General features: G+C 44.7%; 1 protein-coding gene across 3 annotated transcripts in view; it reads right to left on the bottom strand.

Annotated features, from left to right (window-relative positions):
• The window catches only part of LOC118362340 (collagen alpha-1(XII) chain-like), a 98,720-nt gene that overhangs the window by 11,158 nt on the left and 62,470 nt on the right, over nt 1–25,092 (bottom strand). For all 3 annotated transcript variants that reach the window (XM_052486114.1, XM_052486113.1, XM_052486115.1), the window contains 24 exons: nt 24,756–24,885; nt 22,773–22,915; nt 21,022–21,151; nt 20,766–20,908; nt 20,439–20,568; nt 19,912–20,031; nt 15,978–16,124; nt 15,761–15,877; nt 14,991–15,143; nt 14,734–14,808; nt 14,483–14,622; nt 14,195–14,318; nt 13,859–14,002; nt 13,460–13,624; nt 13,296–13,334; nt 12,988–13,126; nt 11,616–11,758; nt 11,128–11,237; nt 6,785–6,943; nt 6,349–6,426; nt 5,369–5,455; nt 4,080–4,133; nt 2,434–2,529; nt 2,120–2,173 (listed from right to left, as the gene is read on the bottom strand). In XM_052486114.1, coding sequence (XP_052342074.1) covers nt 2,120–2,173; nt 2,434–2,529; nt 4,080–4,133; nt 5,369–5,455; nt 6,349–6,426; nt 6,785–6,943; nt 11,128–11,237; nt 11,616–11,758; nt 12,988–13,126; nt 13,296–13,334; nt 13,460–13,624; nt 13,859–14,002; nt 14,195–14,318; nt 14,483–14,622; nt 14,734–14,808; nt 14,991–15,143; nt 15,761–15,877; nt 15,978–16,124; nt 19,912–20,031; nt 20,439–20,568; nt 20,766–20,908; nt 21,022–21,151; nt 22,773–22,915; nt 24,756–24,885 — 2,820 coding nt within the window. The remainder of the gene's footprint in view (nt 1–2,119; nt 2,174–2,433; nt 2,530–4,079; nt 4,134–5,368; nt 5,456–6,348; nt 6,427–6,784; nt 6,944–11,127; nt 11,238–11,615; nt 11,759–12,987; nt 13,127–13,295; nt 13,335–13,459; nt 13,625–13,858; nt 14,003–14,194; nt 14,319–14,482; nt 14,623–14,733; nt 14,809–14,990; nt 15,144–15,760; nt 15,878–15,977; nt 16,125–19,911; nt 20,032–20,438; nt 20,569–20,765; nt 20,909–21,021; nt 21,152–22,772; nt 22,916–24,755; nt 24,886–25,092) is intronic.

The raw sequence follows: 25,092 nt of genomic DNA, 5'->3' as shown, positions 1-25,092 counted from the left end.
TTTGGTCATGGTGGAGGTTATCAGTGATACAGGTTGGTCATGGTGGAGGTTATCAGTGATACAGGTTGGTCATGGTGGAGGTTATCAGTGATACAGGTTGGTCATGGTGGAGGTTATCAGTGATACAGGTTGGTCATGGTGGAGGTTGTCAGTGATACAGGTTGGTCATGGTGGAGGTTATCAGTGATACAGTTTGGTCATGGTGGAGGTTATCAGTGATACAGGTTGGTCATGGTGGAGGTTATCAGTGATACAGGTTGGTCATGGTGGACGTTGTCAGTGATACAGGTTGGTCATGGTGGAGGTTCTCAGTGAGACAGTTTGGTCATGGTGGACGTTGTCAGTGATACAGTTTGGTCATGGTGGAGGTTATCAGTGATACAGGTTGGTCATGGTGGAGGTTATCAGTGATACAGGTTGGTCATGGTGGAGGTTATCAGTGATACAGGTTGGTCATGGTGGAGGTTGTCAGTGAGACAGTTTGGTCATGGTGGACGTTGTCAGTGATACAGTTTGGTCATGGTGGAGGTTATCAGTGATACAGTTTGGTCATGGTGGAGGTTATCAGTGAGACAGTTTGGTCATGGTGGAGGTTGTCAGTGATACAGTTTGGTCATGGTGGAGGTTATCAGTGATACAGTTTGGTCATGGTGGAGGTTATCAGTGATACAGGTTGGTCATGGTGGAGGTTGTCAGTGAGACAGTTTGGTCATGGTGGACGTTGTCAGTGATACAGTTTGGTCATGGTGGAGGTTATCAGTGATACAGTTTGGTCATGGTGGAGGTTATCAGTGATACAGTTTGGTCATGGTGGAGGTTGTGTGGTTGACCAGTTCCAAAGCCCTAAACAATTCATTATAAGCTGTTTCCTCTTGTTTCCTCTTTACAAGAGGGGCAATGAATCCATCTAACGTAAGAAGATAAAGGATATCCTCCAAGAAATAACCAGGCCAGGGTAGCTTTGACTTTTGATATGTTTTTCCATTGTCTCCAGTCATCGTTCTTTGGGCTTTTGTCCCATTGTCTCCAGCCATCGTTCTTTGGGCTTTTGATGCAATTTAGGATCCAAATATTCCCAGACACTTTGATGGTCATTGGCAACCTTGACGGATGTAGTCTTATAATCCTGAGGTTGCTTATCTTCACATCCCTTCTTTTCTCAGCTATTTAAATCCAATTAGTGGCACCTAAGTAAAACGAAGAATACACTCACAGGGTTCTTCGGCTGTCCCCATAGGTGAACCCTTTTTGGTTCCAAGTAGAACTCTTTTGGGTTTCATGTAGAACCCTCTGGGGAAAGGGTTCTACATGGAACCCAATAGGGTTGTACCTGGAACCAAAAGGGTTCTACCTGAAAGCAAAAAGGGTTCTTCAAATGGTTCTCCTATGGGACAGCCAGATAACCATTTTAGGTTCTAGATAGCAAATTATTTCTAGGAGTGTAGTCTACAATTCACTCTTTTTGGCCATGACTATAGGGTTTACACTATGGGGTTTACAGTATAGGGTTTACAGTATAAGTTTTACACTATAGGGTTTACACTATGGGGTTTACAGTATAGGGTTTAAAGTATAAGTTTTACACTATAAGGTTTACACTATAGGGTTTACAGTATAGGGTTTACAGTATAGGGTTTACAGTATAGGGTTGACAGTATAGGGTTGACAGTATAGGGTTGACAGTATAGAGTTTACACTATAGGGTTTACAGTATCGGTTTTACAGTATAGGGTTTACACTATAGTGTTTACAGTATAGGTTTTACAGTATTGGTTTTACACTATAGGTTTTACAGTATAGGGTTGACAGTATAGGGTTGACAGTATAGGGTTGACAGTATAGAATATGTAAAGTTCATATTAATCCTCTATTCCCGTTAGCAAGACTCTTCTGTGCTCCATGATAGCTTAACTGCACCACTGGCCTTCCACTGAAAATCAGCAGGTTGCTGAGTGTATACCCCACTCTGGGGACTGCATGGTCTACCTCCCACTTTGAATGTGGTTTCAGCTTTGCCATGTGGACAGATTCCAGACTCCAGTAGCGCTGTTTCTCTCTGTGGATCGTCTCTGGTTTCTTGTTGAAAACCACAGCTAATGAAAAAGAAAGCTGTACTCACTTGCAGCCCAGTCAGGCCTGAGTCTCCGGGATCTCCCTTTGGTCCGGGACGGCCCTGAGAAGACAAAGGGAGGAGAGGTTTAGAGCTATAGTACAAAGAGAACTCCAACCCTAAACAACTACAGATCTGCTCTTTCTCTTGACCACGTAGTCTGTCACTGAGAGTGAATTTACATCCCAGCTTCAGGAGGATGTCTAGGAATGAATAAGGTCGTCTTAACACAGAGTAACTGTGTGTGTGTAAATCATAGGTCAGGGAGGACATCCTACAGTCCCCCACACTGTAAATCCCTAAGAACACTGCAGATGACTTACAGGTTCTCCGGGCAGAGACAAGCCATTAGGGCCTTGTGGACCTGGAGGTCCGGATGGTCCTGGAAGTCCTTGTTCTCCACGGGGGCCCATTGAACCCTATGGTAGAAGCAGAACGACAAAACCAAACAGTCACACTAATATTAAACTATTTACACCATATCTCCCGGTAGACCTCCCCACTGCTTTTCCCAGCAGGGCTGAGAGAATGAGAAGGAACCAGAACAATCAGTGACCGTTGGTGAGAAATATGTTCTACTTCTCATCAGACCTCTCAACATAGACCTCCTTAAATCAAGCTGGGGGGAAATAAACAGGACATAACAAGCTGGAAATTATACAGTACATTCAATAAGTGAGTTCAGATGTGAGAAATCTGTTTTGGCTGATGGGGCATGCTAATGGTATGTGCTTTGAGATAACTACTGCATTAGGCTGAACTCTGATTTACTGTAAATGCGTTAGGCCTTGGACTGTATCCCAGCTCAGTAGGATATGGCTTGATTTATAGTCGGATTCAGGCTTGGACCACATCCATAATATTCAATTAATCGCTCTGGATCCAAGTGTGTGTTAAAACCTCTTAAGGAAGCTGCAAATTTTTATTTTTTTAAATCGCGCAACATTTCAGCGCCCTGCTACTCATGCCAGGAATATAGTATATGCATATGATTAGTATGTGTGGATAGAAAACACTAGACGTTTCTAAAACTGGTTAAATAACGGCTGTGACTATAACAGAACGTGCGTTTCATCGAAAAGTGCAGGAAAATCTGATCACTGAAAATGGAAAAATATATCCATGCGCAACTTCAACCAATTGTTAAAAGTGACCCCCATTAAATGGAGCCGAGGTTGCAATACCTATAGCTTCCACACGATGTCAACAGTCTTGTCATTTGCCTGGTATTTTTTTCAGACACAGGGCAGAGCAGTTCTTCCGGTCTCCGACCGGATATTTTGGTTGAGATTTACCCGGACATTATTTCCAGACGCACAGCTATAGAATATAATTCGCCTCGTGATCAATTTGATCGCTTATTAACGTTTACTAATACCTAAAGTTGCATTTACAAAAGTATTTTGAAGTGTTTTGTGAAAGTTTATCGTCTACTTTTTTCATTTTAAAAAATGACGTTACGTTAAAAAACGCTATTTTTTTTCGTTGATCACACACTCTTCATAGATCGATATCTAGGCTATATATGGACCGATTTAATCGAAAAAAAAGACCCAATAGTGATTATGGGACATCTAGGAGTGCCAACAAAGAAGATGGTCAAAGGTAATGAATGTTTTATATTTTATTTGTGCGGTTTGTGTAGCGCCGACTATGCTAATTATTTTGTTTACGTCCCCTGCGGGTCTTTTGGGGTGTTACATGCTATCAGATAATAGCTTCTCATGCTTTCGCCGAAAAGCATTTTACAAATCTGACTTGGTGGATAGATTCACAACGAGTGTAGCTTTAATTCACTACCTTGAATGTGTATTTTAATTAAAGTTTAATGACAGTTTGAGTTTTTTATCATAAACTATAGGTGGCGCTCTGAAACTCCGCTGAGTGATGTTCCTGCCAGGGAACTGTATTCTGCTACTTCCTTAAGAAGTTTTAAATGGCTTGATACTGATACAAAAGCATTACTTACAGTTGGGCCTGAGTCTCCTCTCTCTCCTCTAGGTCCTTTAGTACCTGGTCCACCCTGGGAAAGTCAAGAAAGGATGAGAGACAGAGTCAGAGACTGAGAGTCAGAGCCATCTCCACAACAGGAGCTGCTTCCAGACCTAAATCCCAAGCCAGCAGGAATCCCCCAATGGCTTAGTGAGGTTGCAGAGTGAAGCAAACATATTCCAGATGTACTGTTTTTTCGATGGGCATTTATCTTTTGACACAACCCTAAGTCTGATAGTCCACACCTCATTGCACAGCATTCATCTCATCTCCCTGTCTTTCGTTTTCCATGGGAAAAAACACAGATACTCACATGTTGACCCCACTCTAATATCCACATGCTTAATCTATAGAGCAGGGCAACAGTTATGAGGAGAAAAGTACCCCTGGAACACTATTCCTATATGTCCACATAATCATAGTGGGGATTGAGAGTGGCATCACCATCATCATCATCATCATCATCATCATCATCACATTAGTGAGTAGAGAGAGAGCCCTACCCTAAGATGAGGACAGACAGAAGCAGAGAGAGCCCTGCCTCAAGATGAGGACAGACAGAAGCAGAGAGAGCCCTGCCTCAAGATGAGGACAGACAGAAGCAGAGAGAGTCCTGCCTCAAGATGAGGACAGACAGAAGCAGACAGAGCCCTACCCTAAGATGAGAACAGACAGAAGCAGAGAGAGCCCTGCCTCAAGATGAGGACAGACAGAAGCAGAGAGAGCCCTGCCTCAAGATGAGGACAGACAGAAGCAGAGAGAGCCCTGCCTCAAGATGAGGACAGACAGAAGCAGAGAGAGCCCTGCCCTAAGATGAGGACAGACAGAAGCAGAGAGAGCCCTGCCTCAAGATGAGGACAGACAGAAGCAGAGAGAGCCCTGCCTCAAGATGAGGACAGACAGAAGCAGAGAGAGCCCTGCCTCAAGATGAGGGCAGACAGAAGCAGAGAGAGCCCTGCCTCAAGATGAGGACAGACAGAAGCAGAGAGAGCCCTGCCTCAAGATGAGGACAGACAGAAGCAGAGAGAGCCCTACCCTAAGATGAGAACAGATAGAAGCAGAGAGAGCCCTGCCTCAAGATGAGGACAGACAGAAGCAGAGAGAGCCCTACCCTAAGATGAGGACAGACAGAAGCAGAGAGAGCCCTGCCTCAAGATGAGGGCAGACAGAAGCAGAGAGAGCCCTGCCTCAAGATGAAGACAGACAGAAGCAGAGAGAGCCCTGCCTCAAGATGAGGACAGATGGTGGGATGGTTATTGTCTTTACCGAGGGGCCGGGTGGTCCCGGTGGGCCAACGCTGTCCTGTGCACATGTGCAGGCATGGGGAAGAGCCGGGCACTTAAGCTCATCTCTCTGCAGTGGAGAAAGGAGATGGCGAAAGAAAGAAAGACAATAAGAATGTTATTTCATTTTTTACTGAAATACAACAGTAATAGTTTATTCATCTGTTGACATCTGTGGGCCTTTCTGGTAACTGACGAAATACAACAAGTGCAAATAGGAGTATCTGGGATGAAAATGAGTGTCACTGCTCTGGCATCCCAAACCATAAAATGATGTCTTGAAATTTTCTGCTAGGAAACACATTAGAAAGGCTGCTAAAGCCATGATAAAACTGGGGTGCATACTAAAATATAACTGCTACAATAGCATGGCCTACACACAAATACTATTTGACAACAAACAATCCATCCGTTTTTTTGTGGAAGGGAATATGTGAAATCTTATACAACACAGCCTTCATTGACATGATACATTAATATCTCATGCAAATTACACAGAGAGAGAGATGGGTAATTGGCTATAGTCAAGTATATAACATGTATCCAGTAATAAACATATCATAGATGGGTACAATGATTTATACTGTCCACCCCATGATCAAAGGGACCAGTTGTTTTGGTGGGGTTGGGATTGTAAAACTGCACTGAGATTAGTCCATTTAGTGAGGAATACAATGGTCTATTCAGGCCTGACAGTGCAATCATTTCATTTCAAATAACTTTCTTGCCAGCTAGGCATCACTTCGTAATGGCTATACAGCATGTGCACTCTTAAACATTAGGAATGACATATAAAACTCCAAAATTAACATGCAAAACTACAATGGCTCTCTTAACCTATAGTAAGTGCTCAATGGTGTATAGTGAAAGATGAGCAGAGTCAATGTATCAAGGCTTGATGGTACAGTACTGTACAGATATGAGGCCGTACTATAGGGCTGTTTACAGTGAAGCTGCTCTTACCGTGGCCGGGAGATCACAGCATTTGTCTCTGCTGGTCCAGCTCAAGCTGCACACAATATCAAACATCTGGAGCTGGAACTGCACAACAGAACAGAAAGATGAGAGAAGAGAGAGACGAACACAGATGGGTGTTACACATGGCTTACATTGAGCGCCAGCGTTCAGGACTTAGAAACAACATGGCTCCAGACGCAGGCCAGAACCCACAGAGAGCTGGAACACAGATAGCATGAGAGAACAAGACAGAGAGAGGAGCGTCTTCCATCCCTCCAACAATGACCGCGAGTTGTCAGCTCTTAATTGAGCATCAACACATGAGGAGCACATCTGGGCACTTTGCACTTCACAGTTCACACCAACAGCTTGTGTGTGAGTGAGGGATGCATTTTATCAGGAGTTTTCCATTTCAAATAAGTGTTGTCAATTTTTCACTCACTGTAGCCGACTCTCTCTTTGATCCTCCTGACTTTGCCATCTTGCCCAGCACTTCATAGCCATCTGTGGAGATGTTGTTGGCCTCCTTGATGGGTTTCTCTGCAACCTCCTGGCAGTCCACATTCAGTTTGACCCTCTCGGGAGAGACACTGATGTGAAGCTTTAGGAGGAGGAGGAAGAAGAGGAGAAGAGGATTATTAGTTAAGATCACTCTAGTCTTCTCAATATGAACAACTACTGCAACAATATTTGGGCATAATGGCTTGGTATAGAGTACTGAAAGTGTTCCGTGTTTTTCACATGGTATTTCTGCAATAGCCTAGTGGTGGCAGGTACTAGTGTAGTGGCAGGTAGCCTAGTGGTTAGAGCGTTGGACCGAGTGAACCGAAAAGTTGCACGGTGGAATCCCCGAGCTGACAAGGTAAAAGTCGCCCCTGTCGATCTGCCCCTGAACAAGGCAGTTAACCCACTGTTCCTAGGCCGTCAATGAAAATAAGAATATGTTCTTAACTGACTTGCCTAGTTAAATAACGGTAAGAAATAAATACAAAATAAAATAAATAAAAGCACAATTCTTTAGGAGTCTCGTACCATAAACTAAGAACCCAGTTGAGCCAATGTGCAAACGAAACCCCTAAAGTCTTCTAACTGATGTTTATAAGGACACTGATACTGTATTTTACTAAATCACCATTATTAATATGATTTTCTGTAAAGAAGTTCATTAAAAATCATTGTAAGAAGTAAGAACATTCTGGTTGTAGGTCCCTTGGAAAAAAAGTTAATGTCAGCCACTGATAAACAGAATGATCAACATGAAACAACAAACTATAGCCTATACATGAAATAACACAAAACTGCCAGGGTATGGGCCATTTCTCAACATGATTAACTCTCCAAAACTCCCATCACATCTCGAAATGATGTTGTTTATGGTACACCATCAAAAGTGCTACACTCTCCATACTTTCCTGCGCAACTGCATTTTTCTGCCGAAACATTCTGACAAGCTTTCACCCTGACAGAGACAGCAGGCTAACGTTGCTGTGTTACTGTCCTACAGAGCGAAACCAACCGGACTTGACAACCACTCACAACATTATTATCTGGCCAACCACAGGAGAGGGGAGGGTCTGATACCCCAAGATCCTGGCATGGGCATACATGATGCACTTGAGGGCTTACCAAAATAATGCTAAATTACATACTGCAAGTGCAAATAATGCGTACATATACATTATTTCACTAACCAACAACAATATTACTGCAAAATGAGGATTCAAGAAAATGTCAGTGTCCTTCACCGAGATTCATCATTTGAAAGCAACATGAAATTCCAGCAGTTGGCTGATGATGGGGAACACAAAGCATATTCTATTGGAACACAATCAACGAGTCACACAATGGCTCATTCTCTAACAAAGGCCTGAGAAATCTATCACACTGACACAGATTATGAAAATCTTCTGAATTGATCAAAAACCACAGGAGTCAAGAAAGACTAGACCTTGACTTCCACTATTACTGACCAAGTCACAATTACACTTAATTACTCCTCCCTCTGACTATAACTCCTCTAGACAATGACACATCTCTTTTTCAGCACTCCATTCACGCTTAGGATGGATCCTCCCTCTGGTATACTAGAAACTATAGTCAGAACAAGTTGTCCAGTCCACAGACATAGCAACAGTATACTGTATATGGCTATATTTGGGTTCCAGTATCTCTGACATACTTTCATGATTTCTATCAGACTCCATTTTACTGTTGTTGGCTGTGTCTTCACAACTCCATGTTTTCACTCCATTTCACGGTGGCGCGTGAAATCACAATTCACATGCAGCCTGATATGGGAATCCTACATTAGTTTGATTAAAAGTAAAAGTGGATCTTTCCTGATATTTTTGATGCACTGACAAATTGCAGATTTCACCAACTCTTTCCAGGAATAGACAAAATCATTCTTCATGTATACCACTGCCGCCATATCATTCCAGACATCTACGCTCTCATGTCCAGTCTTGGATACAATATTCCCATCCTGGTTTCAGAAAAGGAGCTTGCTTAGCTTTGTAAAGTCACCATTTCATATCTGAGTGGCTTCTTCTGTTGCAGGAATGGTTGCATGCGTCATTAAGTCTGCTTGGCTACCTCGCGGAATAGAGGGCTTTTAAAAGAAGGCTTCAGAGGAAACTGTTATAATGAGAGTACAAAGAGGGCAGTCAGGGCTATGGAAATGTATCAGTCAGATTGACCAACGTTTTACACTGCTTTGGTTCTTTGGAGCATTCTCTTCTCCCACTCATTCTCAATTAGTGCTTGCAAATACTGACAAAACCCAACTGCTCATTCCACCCAATCCCTGAATGGAAAGTTTTAGAGAGTTTGGGTCCTCTCAGAGAATAATAGCTGCATTTGTGAAGCTCTAAGTATGGGAAGCCTGTAGAGTGGATGGACTGAATACATCTAGCTATTACCAAAAGCACAATTTGTTTTTCATATTTCCACTTGATCAAAACCAAATGCAAAAAAGCTAATGGCACCAATAATACATACATGAGTTGGTGAAAAACATTCCCCCTTTCAAATCAAACTAAATGTATTGGTCACATACACATATTCGGCAGATGTTATTGCAGGTGTAGCAAAATGCTTGTGTCTCTTATTTAGTGGAACGCTCTTTGCCTGAGAATAAAGTTTTCCCTGGTCAAACGCCCCTCTAAGACCACCACCTCTGCAGTGTGGGGTGGGAATCCTCAGTTGGTTAGAAATATTTCCCACATGGTGAATCAGAGGAGAGCCAGACCTCTCTAACCTGGATAATTCTCTATTTAGCTACTAGCCCAAGGAGAAAGGAGAGGTATATTAGTCTGCACTCTGTAACATACACACTGCAGGCACCACCACAGCCATAGGAAGGGAAAAGAAGCACACGCATCCAACTGGAGCTCTGATGATGTCATTGTACTGATGTTAGTCATGTCATCGGCTGAAGCCCTGACCCGACATTTTCCAGGTTAAAGGAAAAGCTGAAGTTTTTACATAATAGGAGGCATATTGTTCCCCTTCAGAAACATTGGATACAACATTCTTCACGTTCATTGGAAACAGTCATTTTTCATCTTAATTGCATTTTACATACTCACTGACCCCCACTGAGACTTAATATTGTAATCCCAACATAGAAGATTATTAGGGCCCCAATGGGAATCCACATTCGGAGGCAGTAAAGATGTATAGAAAATGCAATATACATGTATGTTAAAATATCTCCATTCATGTTTACATATTGTTGTAGGTCTCTTTCAGCTTGTTTAATGTTTTTGGTCGATTTCATCCATATTCAGATTTTCTCAGACTGTTAGAAACTGTCTGTTGAAGCAGGAAAATAATTTTATTGACAGATCATTTTATTCAAGCAGAAAATACTCCTGAAAATAACTTATTGGGCACATGCAGCTAGCTTTCTTTTATGCGGTCCAAAAGTTCGAAGTGGCTTTTTTCCCAATGTATTGAGTTTCATTTATCATAAACGAGGTAAAACAAAACAAACACTGATCCAATAACATCCCACTTCCTCAGAACGTTCTTGAATTCCCACCTGACCGCCGCCAGGACAATGGCCAATCAGTACGCCGTAAGTCTCCATTGCTAGGCTAACTATAAATAAAATCTTCAGGTTGCACATTGTGCAAGATCACCATGGGTCACCAAAGTCTCCTCCAACCTTTGAAGAGATATTTATCGTCCTTCCAAACCATTCATCAAAGTAACTTCCTTCAGCCTCAGAAAACAAAGCTAACAGTGGAGCATAAAAAAGCCTGAAGACTCAATTTTGGCACCAAACCCACATCGCAATACTATAAGATGGATCACATTTAATTTCAGGAGAGGAAAGTAACCATATCCTAGCTAGATCTTAGTCTTGGCGTTGATTATCCACAAGATCATACCCTCAGGAGGTGTACTCAATGAGGCATAACACTAATCAACAGAAACATCAACTATGAACATGACATGACCGACCATAATGACAGAACACATCTATCATAGGTGGTGACCATATCAAGGCTATACATCCCAGACAGGGTGTCTGTCTACTCTGCCTTGGAAATGTATCTAAACATTTTACAACAGAAATTCATTATTCATTTGAAAATGTATCTTTGGAACCTGGTGTTTTGGATGTTATTATCCCAAATTATTGCTGATTATTGCTGATCTGTATGTCCTTGGGAAATTCAACCAGAAAAATAGGCCAAGATATGTTACTCCTCTGCCAAGCCTTAATGTCACCATATGGGCCACAAACCGTTTTCATTCAAGTGAAATGTTTTTTACCTTGTGGAAGCTCCCGTGGAAAATTCTCTTCACTTGATCCTCATTAAACGTGGCTCTTTGGATCTCCCCTCTGGTGTCCTTGTTGTAGAACGTGATTGTTTTGCTGGAAGCTGAAAAGAGGGAACGATGGCGTCAGATGGACCCTTAAACATGCATTACAGGGAGAAGTCATGACAGACAGACAGACAGACAGACAGACAGACAGACAGACAGACAGACAGACAGACAGACAGACAGACAGACAGACAGACAGACAGACCTTACAAGTGAATACTTGTGGACTTGTAGAAAAAGTGTGAAAAGTCAGTGCCAAACCAAAACTCTTCCCTAGAGGGGGATCAGTGGACTGTAGCAGCCCACTAATCATTACACTGGTCCAAGTTTCTGAAGACTGTTATTTGATTCAGTAAGGAGGGGAATCAGATCATAGCTGTTAGCTGGTAGCTTTAGCTAACCCAGAAGAGAAACAAAGCATGATGGGGGCTTACGGTTGACAGTGACCCCGACCTCAGGGTTGTTGTTACCATCGGCAATCTGCCAGATATCAAAGGCCTGGTTGGGGGTGTCAGGAAGGAGACGGAAGAGCAGGATAATGGTGTAGGATGGAGAAAGACCCTCTGGGTGGATCTCCCTGGCAGGAGGAAAAATACAGGATACAGGTGTCATGGCAGAGCTTTTTTATAAAGCTGAGGGATTCTCTTCTGTAAGATGGTCAACTTCATAGACACCAACACCGAGACAATCTGATCACTAGCTGTATTCACAAAACATGCAAAATGTTGACTAAAGTTAATGAATCAGATAATCATGAATCTTTGATCAAAATGAGAGGGTCCACTAAAACCTGTTTGAATTGAGATAGCCAATCGTAATCTATAGAGCCAATCGTAATCTATAGAGCCAATCGTAATCTATAGAGCCAATCGTAATCTATAGAGCCTTTGTAACTTCTGGAAAATCAAAGACACAGAGAAACAAGGTTGGCATCTAAAAGCCACACCATAAACCAAAAAGACACACAATATCCACCCTGTCACGTAGACCACATAATCTGAAAATGGTTGCCAGTTCTACCACAGACTCAAAAAATTACGGACATATTGAAAGTATTTTCCGTCCCTACTTTACTGCTTGAAGTGTTTCCATTTGTGCACATGAATGACTTACCCACGCACAAATACAGATGATTATTGACAAATGAACTAAGCATGCTCATGCCTAAAATGTTAGCGCAGAACTCTTGAGCAGCTCAGCATTTGCCTGAATACATTTTAATGGGCCCAATAAAGAGCTGGGCTCTTGACCTTCGGCTGCTTTGATTGATCCCTCTATGACATCCACTACCATTCAAAAGTTTGGGGTCACTTAGAAATGTCCTTGTTTTTAAAAGAAAAGCAATTTTTTTTGTCCATTCAAATAACATCAAATTGATCAGAAATAAAGTGTAGACATTGTTGATGTTGTAAATAACTATTGTAACTGGAAACGACTGATTTTTAATGGAATATCTACATAGGCGTACAGAGACCCATTATAAGCAACCATCACTCCTGTGTTCCAAAATTGGCTTTGCTTTTAAAAACAAGGACGTTTCTAAGTGACCCCAAACTGTTGAACGGTAGTGTATGTGGGAGAGGGGCTACCCTGGGAGCAAATAATTTTCTCTTCCTAACACCTCATATTCTACAAGCTGCGAACACAAACAGGGCTGACAAAGGGCTCTTGGCACAGCGCTCTCCGAGCAGAGCCTTTTGAAGATACAACAAAAACTATTGTGCAGGCTGGCCAGCATTACAGTACACAGGAGAGGAGCAGGCAACGCGCAACGGAAAAGGCCCGCAAACAGGCACACACTCTTACTTTGTGGGTGCAGAGATGAATGCATCTTTGTGTAGCCTGTAGCCTATAAAGCTGTTGAAAGAGCCAGGTTCCATGGACACGCCGTTCATGCCAGCGAAGGTCCTGTCTGTGATGTTAAAGCCCTCCAGCATTCTGAAGCCTGGTGAACACACGTCAGGTGAAGACAGAGTCAAAGCACAGGAACACAGTACTGACATTGTTGGTAGGAATGAATTAGGGTGTTTTTCTACGTCAGTAAAGAGCTCCTCGCCATAGGTGTTATCAGCAGCTGTCAGTTTATTCAGAATATAGGTGTAGCATATACTTACCAGGTGAGGTGAACCCGTTGATGTAGATTAAAGGACAAGCTGAGGAGGGAGAAGTAAAACAGAGCGATGATGCAATGGAAAAGGCTGGAGGACAACATAGAGCTAACGCCAATCTGCTTTCACTTGTGTCTTGAGGTACTGTGTAATGTAGATGTAAATCTTACTGGATGTGGCTGTTTCACAGATGAATGTGAGGAGGTTGTCCTGGATCTTGGCGAACGCGTCAAAGTCATCCACAACAAAGACGTGTCTTTCACTTGGCTTGCTGCCGATGTTCCTCAACTCTGCCACGTCCACATCGGCCACACCGACCACAAATACACTGTAACCTGGAGCAAGTCGAGCACAAAGATAACCGTTATGATCCATATGCCCTAGCCCAATGGCTGTTCAGATCTTCCAATTTGACAGTGAAAACCCCAAAAAAGAGTAAGTAATGCTTTATCTCAAAACATATCTAGTCATTTCTAAAGTTCTATAGCTACACTTACGCTGACTAATCTAGACTGAAAATATAATTTTACTGACTTCTGTAAGGGCAAATCCAAATGTTGAACACTTACCAGAGTGTATCAGGTTGGAGGCACTCTTCTGGACCTCGTCTTGGGAGCGACCATCGGTGACGACCACCAGAACCTTAGGCACGTACCTCCTCATGCCGTTGTCTGAGGTGAACACCTTCTCACCAACGTGCTTCAGAGCAGCACCTGTACACAGAGGGGTAAGACATCAATTTCCACCTTTAACTATAGACCCATTCAACTCCACCTGCAAGATGAAGAGACTGTAATGACATTAGTGGTGAGTGAATGTTTGTAGACTTTAATTAACTCAACATTATGCAATTGGTGTTAACGATATCATCCAGTAAGATTGAGAGTAGCAGTCTGTGGGCGTACCTGTCTTGGTGTTTCCTCCCATGTAGCGGACGAGCTGCAGCGCAGCCAAGGTCCTTCCCTTGTCTTGGTAAGTGTTCAGTTTGAACTCTGTCTTGGCACTGTCACTGAACTGCACAAAAGACACCTGTTTCCAGAAGACAAAAAGGGAGTGAGAGGGAGCGAGAGCGAGAGTGAGAGAATAATAAAGCATTGACATGAAGAATACACTCTGAAAGAGGAAAAGAGAAGAGAATATGCTGTAAACATCAAAGAGCTAACGCTCAGAGGATAGCCTGGATGGCTACGTACCTGCATGCCGCCAGGGTGGATGACGTCGAAGGCTCCGATCATGCTGAACACAAACTGAATCACTTTGCTGAAGCTCTCGTCTCCGATACTCCAGGAGCCATCAATCAGGAACACCAGGTCAGCCTTGGCCCCTCTGCACACTGTGGTGAACATAGAGCAAGTCAATGTCAGGTAGGACATGTATAAAGAGTTTCTTCTCTGTGTTACCTTCACTTCTCTTCACAGCAGGCTGACTTCAAGCTTTTCCTTACCGTCCATAGCAGGGGGGATGGTAGGGGGTGGAGGTGGAGTGGGGGGCTCAGTTGGGGTCTCTGTGGGTTTAATCACTGTAACAAAGACCAGAACGTAAACAGTCAAACCATTTGGACTTCACTAGCATGCCCTGTTAGCCCCCTGCAAAGACCCTGAGGTGTTTTCTTATACCCGGAGTGTGGTGGGAGGTATACATGTGTGTAAACACAATGAAATGTTACATGTTACAGTTCTGATGGTTAGTGGAGTTTCTTACGGGTCCTCTCCTTGACGCTGACTCCAGGCCCTTCCAGGTTGGGGGTCTGTGTGTACACTGTGGCGTTGTAGAGGGCGTCAGGGTTCAGACCGTCCCAACAGTAGTGGCTCTCAGACCCAGTGATGGTGGTCTCCTGACCTCCCCTGTTAGAGGCTGTAGGAGGAAAGAGTAACACACATTGGTAGTGGATCAGGTGATTTATCCCCATACACTTTAAACATATACCCCATTTATCCCCAAGCACTTTGAGCAACTGGAAATCACACCTGGTAAAAGCACTATATAAATCTAATTCATTATCATTATAATGAATATTTTCAAAGAGAGGGGAAGGAGAGGGGTTAAAGCCAGCCAGTGATAGTGCTTGGACTGAGGTAGCAGTGGGCTTATACAGTGTTTTGTCTTATTCAACATGCCCTTTCAAACAAACATGAATTAACTTAATGTGGCAAAGTGCAGTGCTTCCAACTATAATGGCTACCATACTGTAAACAGACTTAAATATTGCAACATTTTCCCCCATATTTTTTTTCTCTTACAGTCCTCCAGTGTCAGAGAATTAATAGGAGACAGATGGATCAGTGGGCATGAATAAAATACAATTATATAACATTTTTAGACATTCGAACAAAGACACCTTTGTGATAGGGTGGCAACTTTGTCTACATATCTGATCGACAGTAAACATTTTCACATCAATATAGAAACAGTTCTCCCCCACAGGTATCACGGTTATATGGAATGGGCTCCCAGCCTGGTACAGCACTTACGGTTGAATGGATTTAGTTTGAGTCTGTAGGAAGTGGCAGCCCTATGGGGGGTCCATCTCATGCAGAAGGTGTCATAACCAACGTTGTAGGTGGTCAGGTCAGTGATGTTCAGGTACACTGTGAAAAACAGGAACAGTCAACCAATCAATCAAACAATAATTTGATCAACCAAACAACTAATGAGTCAAGCAACCAATCAAACAACCAATCCACTTACGTGTGGTTCCTTGTCCAATGAGAGGTCCGCTGAGGCCAGCGTCGTACTGGGCCAACACCTTAAGGTCGTAGGTGGTTCCAGGCTGCAGGTTGTGCAGCTGGTAGCTGGTCACATCTCCAACAAACGTCTCCATGGTCTGATCAGTACCTGCAGGCACAGACAGGGACACTCCAGGTGGTGAATAACAGCAGGCACAGACAGGGACACTCCAGGTCAATAACAGCAGACACAGACAGGGACACTCCAGGTCAATAACAGCAGGCACAGACAGGGACACTCCAGGTCAATAACAGCAGGCACAGACAGGGACACTCCAGGTCAATAACAGCAGGCACAGACAGGGACACTCCAGGTCAATAACAGCAGACACAGACAGGGACACTCCAGGTCAATAACAGCAGACACAGACAGGGACACTCCAGGTCAATAACAGCAGGCACAGACAGGGACACTCCAGGTCAATAACAGTAGGCACAGACAGGGACACTCCAGGTCAATAAGAGCAGACACAGACAGGGACACTCCAGGTCAATAAGAGCAGACACAGACAGGGACACTCCAGGTCAATAACAGCAGGCACAGACAGGGACACCCCAGGTCAATAACAGCAGGCACAGACAGGGACACTCCAGGTCAATAACAGCAGGCACAGACAGGGACACTCCAGGTCAATAACAGGAGGCACAGACCGGGACACTCCAGCTCAATAACAGCAGGCACATACAGGGACACTCCAGGTCAATAAGAGCAGACACAGACAGGCACACTCCAGGTCAATAAGAGCAGACACAGACAGGGACACTCCAGGTCAATAACAGCAGACACAGACAGGGACACTCCAGGTCAATAACAGCAGGCACAGACAGGGACACTCCAGGTCAATAACAGCAGACACAGACAGGGACACTCCAGGTCAATAAGAGCAGGCACAGACCGGGACACTCCAGGTCAATAAGAGCAGACACAGACAGGGACACTCCAGGTCAATAAGAGCAGACACAGACCGGGAGACTCCAGGTCAATAAGAGCAGACACAGACAGGGACACTCCAGGTCAATAAGAGCAGACACAGACAGGAACACTCCAGGTCAATAACAGGAGGCACAGACAGGGACACTCCAGGTCAATAACAGGAGGTCAATAACACAGGAACACTCCAGGTCAATAACAGCAGACACAGACAGGAACACTCCAGGTCAATAACAGGAGGCACAGACAGGAACACTCCAGGTCAATAACAGCAGACACAGACAGGAACACTCCAGGTCAATAACAGCAGACACAGACAGGGACACTCCAGGTCAATAACAGGAGGCACAGACAGGGACACTCCAGGTCAATAACAGCAGGCACAGACAGGGACACTCCAGGTCAATAAGAGCAGACACAGACAGGGACACTCCAGGTCAATAAGAGCAGACACAGACAGGGACACTCCAGGTCAATAACAGTAGGCACAGACAGGGACACTCCAGGTCAATAACAGGAGGCACAGACAGGGACACTCCAGGTCAATAACAGCAGGCACAGACAGGGACACTCCAGGTCAATAACAGGAGGCACAGACAGGGACACTCCAGGTCAATAACAGGAGGCACAGCACAACAGGGGCACAGGTCACTCCAGGTCAATAAGAGCAGACACAGACAGGCACACTCCAGGTCAATAAGAGCAGACACAGACAGGGACACTCCAGGTCAATAACAGCAGGCACAGACAGGGACACTCCAGGTCAATAACAGGAGGCACAGACAGGGACACTCCAGGTCAATAACAGCAGACACAGACAGGGACACTCCAGGTCAATAACAGCAGGCACAGACCGGGACACTCCAGGTCAATAACAGGAGACACAGACAGGGACACTCCAGGTCAATAACAGGAGACACAGACAGGGACACTCCAGGTCAATAACAGCAGGCACAGACAGGGACACTCCAGGTCAATAAGAGCAGACACAGACAGGAACACTCCAGGTCAATAACAGGAGGCACAGACAGGAACACTCCAGGTCAATAAGAGCAGACACAGACAGGAACACTCCAGGTCAATAACAGCAGACACAGACAGGGACACTCCAGGTCAATAACAGGAGGCACAGACAGGAACACTCCAGGTCAATAACAGGAGGCACAGACAGGAACACTCCAGGTCAATAACAGCAGACACAGACAGGAACACTCCAGGTCAATAACAGGAGGCACAGACCGGGACACTCCAGGTCAATAAGAGCAGACACAGACAGGAACACTCCAGGTCAATAAGAGCAGACACAGACAGGGACACTCCAGGTCAATAACAGGAGGCACAGACCGGGACACTCCAGGTCAATAACAGCAGACACAGACAGGAACACTCCAGGTCAATAACAGCAGACACAGACAGGAACACTCCAGGTCAATAACAGGAGGCACAGACCGGGACACTCCAGGTCAATAACAGGAGGCACAGACCGGGACACTCCAGGTCAATAACAGGAGGCACAGACCGGGACACTCCAGGTCAATAACAGGAGGCACAGACAGGGACACTCCAGGTCAATAACAGTAGGCACAGACAGGGACACTCCAGGTCAATAACAGCAGACACAGACAGGGACACTCCAGGTCAATAACAGTAGGCACAGACAGGGACACTCCAGGTCAATAACAGGAGGCACAGACCGGGACACTCCAGGTCAATAACAGGAGGCACAGACAGGAACACTCCAGGTCAATAACAGTAGGCACAGACCGGGACACTCCAGGTCAATAACAGGAGGCACAGACCGGGACACTCCAGGTCAATAACAGGAGGCACAGACAGGGACACTCCAGGTCAATAACAGTAGGCACAGACAGGGACACTCCAGGTCAATAAGAGCAGACACAGACAGGGACACTCCAGGTCAATAAGAGCAGACACAGACAGGAACACTCCAGGTCAATAACAGGAGGCACAGACAGGAACACTCCAGGTCAATAAGAGCAGACACAGACAGGAACACTCCAGGTCAATAACAGCAGACACAGACAGGGACACTCCAGGTCAATAACAGGAGGCACAGACAGGAACACTCCAGGTCAATAACAGGAGGCACAGACAGGAACACTCCAGGTCAATAACAGCAGACACAGACAGGAACACTCCAGGTCAATAACAGGAGGCACAGACAGGGACACTCCAGGTCAATAAGAGCAGACACAGACAGGAACACTCCAGGTCAATAAGAGCAGACACAGACAGGGACACTCCAGGTCAATAACAGCAGGCACAGACAGGGACACTCCAGGTCAATAACAGTAGGCACAGACAGGGACACTCCAGGTCAATAACAGGAGGCACAGACAGGGACACTCCAGGTCAATAACAGCAGACACAGACAGGGACACTCCAGGTCAATAACAGGAGGCACAGACCGGGACACTCCAGGTCAATAACAGGAGGCACAGACCCGGACACTCCAGGTCAATAAGAGCAGACACAGACAGGAACACTCCAGGTCAATAACAGGAGGCACAGACAGGAACACTCCAGGTCAATAACAGCAGACACAGACAGGAACACTCCAGGTCAATAACAGGAGGCACAGACCGGGACACTCCAGGTCAATAACAGCAGACACAGACAGGAACACTCCAGGTCAATAACAGCAGACACAGACAGGAGGCACAGACAGGAACCTCCAGGTCAATAACAGCAGACACAGACAGGAACACTCCAGGTCAATAACAGGAGGCACAGACCGGGACACTCCAGGTCAATAAGAGCAGACACAGACAGGAACACTCCAGGTCAATAAGAGCAGACACAGACAGGGACACTCCTGGTCAATAACAATCACATCTGTGACTTTCTTCTATAGCTGGATATGTATATTAAGTAAGCCAAGTGAATCTTCTTTCACAGCTGAATATAATAGTATACTGGAATAGTAAAATAGTAGCTATCTGACCTTCAGGTGAGTAGACCAGTTTGTAGCCCACCACTCTGGAGGGTGCTGCGTCCCAGGACACCCTGAAGCGAGTGTACCACTCATCTGACACTCTCAGATTCTGAGGTCCTAGCATGCCAACTGCGGGGAAGATAATACAGACCGTCAAAACCTATTCAAAACATATTACAACATTTTTAACATTAATATCACAGCCATGCAGTCCCAAGCTATGACTTTGCTTTGATTTGGTATAACTGAGGAAATTATACTGGGTATTGGGCAGCTCTAGTGTGAGATCTAACATTGGAGGACAGCTAGTTCAAAGGTTTCTGGTATTCACAGACAGACTGAACTGAAGCCATGTTTCTGACATCCAGGACAATAATCACTGGCTGAGTTTATAAAACTCCTGTACTGTGAATGTGTCTGTGTGTGACTGTAACTTACAGTATGTGTCTGCGAGCAACTGTGTTCGTGGAGAACCTTGTGCGTCTGTTTGTCTATCATGTTGAATAGTGGACCAAGCGTAGAATGTGCTAGCGTACCTGTATGCCCGTCTCCATCCAGATCTCCCCCTGGTCCGTCAGGGTAGATGGCCTGCACGTTGATCTTATAGGGAGTGTCTGCATCCAGATTGGGCAGGATGACGGTATTTCTGTTCCCAGGAACCATGGTCTACAGGACACACAGGCAAAACATTGTATTACTGTTCATTAATACTATTCAACAGGTACTTCAAACAGAGGAGAAATAAGGATCCTGACAACCTCCTCACATTGTGCCTTGGGCCACACTCTAATTCATGCTGTAGACTCATCAAGATGGTGTTTGATGAGGGTATCATCAGAAATAGCAGCAATATAGGTGCTTACGTGCTCCTCGATGGGGTCTCCAGTGGTGGGGGCGTAGGTAATCTTATACTGCTGCACAGGTCCCTCAGCATGTTCCCATGCCACGGTCAGAGAGCTGGTGGTGGCATCATACACACGCATGTTCCTAGGGCCACTGCGGGGAACTGCGGGGATTATAAATAAATGAGCACAAATATCAAGCATATACTTGGATGTGGATAAACATGTAAAGGCAATAGGATCTTATATATGATAGATATTATATACTGGATCTTACGTGTTGTGCCCTTGTCTTCAGCTGGCGGTCCTTCCCCGTTGGCATAGATGGCGACCACTCCCACGTTGTAAGGCGTGTCCGGGACCAGCTGCTCCAGCAGGGTGGTGGTGGAGGTCCCAGGAACCAGGATCTGACCAGAGGGGATAGAGACACAGAGGTCAGCACTGAAGGACCAATCACAGTCTACAGCATGCAGCATGCATTACAGTGGGTTGGATTCAATCAGACTACAACTCTCGCACCCACACGTTTGAGTCTCAAAACTAGAGAAATTATGATGAAGACAAGCATTAATAGTAATAACAAGGATAGCTGTAACTATCAACATTATTCTACATCAATTAGGCTAGCCTACTCTGACACATCCAGATGGGGGAGAAGAGTCCTGTCTGAAAAGTGTATCAGCTGTAGGGGGAAAACAACAATCATACTGTAATGCTGTTTGTCCCATGGTCCTGGCAGCTCTGACACTCACTATGACCCCCCCAGTCTGACAACCTGACAGCTGTTTCAGTGTGACACCTCTATCAACTCATTCTCACCTCACTCAACAACCACTTGTGTTGACACTTCTCAGTGCTCAGTGAATGGGGGAACACAAGTATGAATTGTATTTCAATGATTTGGCCCCTCCAGACAGTCAGGGCAATAACACACTGAGTAACTAACGTAATGTGTTGACAGTTGCTTACAGCAGCCTGGCTCCTCTGCTCTGTCCTCTCTGGCTGGTGCTCATCTCTGTGTCTGTGTTCTCCCATACTAGACCCCACTTGTCTGTCTCTTGATAACATTATCAAAGGTTATCAGCCTCTACCCTGATCTTCTCATCTACCTGCCTTGTCCTGGTATCACATGCAGTACAAAATATACAGGAGTCCACCCACCTGGCATTTGGTTTCCCTCTCTTTCTTTGACCCCAAACACCATTGTTTTGTGTTCAATGTGTGTGTCTCTATCTCTGTGTCTCTGACAGGACTGTTTTTGACGACTGTCATCGAACCTTTGCGCCGGTCATCGCTTTGGAGGGTTTAATAGCAAAATGTTCTTCTCAAGGAGTAAACCCAATATGACAAGGTTGATTTCCTAATATAGTAGTGCATTCACCAAACCTCCCTGTGTTAAATGTGATGGTGCATCGTGACACTGGCCACATGGCTGCTGACGTGGAAAGCTGGCCCTGGCATTGGAAAAGCCCAGCCCAAGTCAATCATAATATTCCCACAGAAACACAATGTTGTGACTTTAAAAGAACAAAGAGAGTACTTCTTGCTATCAATAAAATGGAACAGCATCACTCTTCAAAGACCTGTTAAGTCAAAACAGGGTCTCAATGTCTCAATGCTTCTCACAGATGTGGCTGTTTGTGCAATGTCAAGTAGCAGTTTATTAGTTGTTTGTGACCTCCTTTAAAACTCCAGATGTGGGCACTGTCAAGCCAGATAAGGAGGGGAAAAAGCCCAGACAGCTTCCTGTTTTAATTAATGAACATGAAAATGTGGCCTTAAACCAGGAATAGACTGTTAAATAAGAACCCCCACCAGAGAGACAGTCGATGTGGAGCACAAACAGGGTGATGTTGTTCCATTCTGTTTCTTTACAAATAGCTGTAGTGATGGAAATCTGTAAATGGACCGAAGCGTTCCACTCGGCCACCCCTGTACACACCCCAAGTCACTGGACATTAACATTTGACCTCTGACCTGGGGCGGGGTTAATCAGAGACCCTATGGGTCTCCCTGGTGGTGACTCACCGACTCGGAGGGCTTGGCGCCGCTCAGGGGGGAGTAGACGACCCTGTACTGCACAACCTTGCCTGAGGCGGGATCCCAGCGCACATTCAGGGTGTTGGTGGTGGGGCCGAAGACCTGGATGTTCCTCACGGGGGTACGCTCCACTGTGGAGAGAGAGAGGGATGGAGGGGGCAGGAGGAGAGAGAGAGAGGGGAAGAAAGGGAGATATGGGGAAAGAAGAGTGTGGGGGTGGGTGGGAAGAGAACAGCAGCTGAAAAAATGTATTAGAGAGTCCAACTAAATTATTGGTGGCTGAATCAGACGCTAGGGAATGTTCACCTTGAAGCCATCAAAGCATTCACTGGGTCTATGTACAATACATACTGTACTAGTTGACTAGTATGATGTTTCCAGTATTTGTACCACTCAGCATTGTACCCTCATAAAGACAGAGTGGGAAGTACATGGGGAGCTTCTTTTCTTAGACACCAGAAGTATTGGCCAGAAATAAGTAACAAAAGTCCTGGGCTTCACCCTGAAAGCACAGCATCAATGGATAGTCCACATCAATATCAATATTGTTTTTCATCACAAATTGATAAAATATGACTAAAGCCCAATTTAGATTTGATTAGGAACATTTGTCAGACAGCCTGAAGGAACATTGATTCTTCAATTTCAACGGAATCTATATGTAGAGTCCTATAATTCTGACAGAGATCAAAAGCTTGAAAGATATCATTGATCGGTGTCCCTGGGGGTATATTCTGATGGATTTAATACAGGACAGGTGAACCTAACAACAGGCTAGACAGAAGACCATTAGGCTATGGCTTTGGGGTAATCAGGGTACCAGTAACAGTAATGACATAAAGTGACTTTTGATAAACATAGCCAGTCTAGAGAAGGCTGATGAATGGAAAGTGAAAAAATACTCTCAATTCATTCTCTTCCCTCCTCTAGTTTTTTCCATGGGAGGAGCAAATGACTCACGTCATGCTATCCCCCCAGCCGTGCTACCACAACCACTACCACTCATTACACCCCATAAACGGACCCCATTACCTTAAGGCTGGAGACATCACTAGTGTTGCCAACACAGAGGAATTCCTTCCTGTGCAATCAGCCCACTAAAGACTGAGTCATACTGAGTGGAGGCTCAGCCTTATAATTGTGGAAGAAACTGGAAGAGGGATGGTCTGTTCAAAATGGATGGAAACCAGCTAATAAACTAAATATAGTGTCTACAGTGAATCATACTATCTAGCATGGCATTGGACATTTTAGCTGTAAACAGATGACAACCAAAAACAGATCTTTTTGGCATTGCCCCCAGAAATAAAAGGGGTTCGCTTAATTTAGTAGGAAAATTCCACTACAATAACACTGGGACATATTTTGGGCTCATTACAAGAGTTTACTGGCAGAAGGAGTAAGCAAGCCAACACACTAGACCAGAGAGTGCATGCTCTACAGAAATGCCAGGTCTCAAAGAATGACCAAACAAAAACCCAAATCATTATCATATACAGTGCATGCGAAAGTATTCGCCCCCCTTGAACTTTGCGACCTTTTGCCACATTTCAGGCTTCAAACAAAAATATATAAAACTGTATTTTTTTGTGAAGAATCAGCAACAAGTGGGACATAATCATGAAGTGGAACGACATTTATTGGATATTTCAAACTTTTTTAACAAATCAAAAACTGAAAAATTGGGCGTGCAAAATTATTGAAATGTGGCAAAAGGTCGCAAAGTTCAAGGGGGCCGAATACTTTCGCATGCACTGTATTGTAGCCTTTAGCACACAGCACAATCTTCTCCTCAGGAAATGCTGTACCAAGAATGGTAGAAATATAACCATTTTATATTGTACACAGGCTCCTTCGTTAAATTGACCATGGTAGGTCATGACAATAGCCATGAGAAAAGGGTTGTTGAGGCGGGTCATCTATACTAGATAACGTGAACCATCCTAACAGTAAACCTGTACGTGGACTCACGTGTCTTGCCGTTCTCAGACATGCGTTTGCCCTCTCCAGGGGGGTAGAGAGGGACCACAGTGACAGTGTAGAGGGTGTCAGACATCAAGTTCTTCAGCACAGTGTTGGTGGTGCTACCAGACACCTGGGCCTGTAGATTCAACCACACAACAGGACTGAGTCACAAAGCTACACAGATGTGATCTGTCTATATGAAATGTGGAAAAACGTCATAAAACACGATTAAAAAGAGAGAGAAAAGGTCTGGTAAAGGAGTAGTATTTTGCAAGTATGTTTGACTGTCTGAGTGAATCTGTGAAGTATCAGTGTATTGGTGTTTGTATTTTTTCAGCATTAG

This window comes from Oncorhynchus keta, chromosome 29, assembly GCF_023373465.1.
Source record: "Oncorhynchus keta strain PuntledgeMale-10-30-2019 chromosome 29, Oket_V2, whole genome shotgun sequence".
NCBI classification, from domain to species: domain Eukaryota; kingdom Metazoa; phylum Chordata; class Actinopteri; order Salmoniformes; family Salmonidae; genus Oncorhynchus; species Oncorhynchus keta.
Note: the sequence above shows the minus strand (reverse complement) of the source record. Positions and strands in the feature narration are given on the sequence as shown.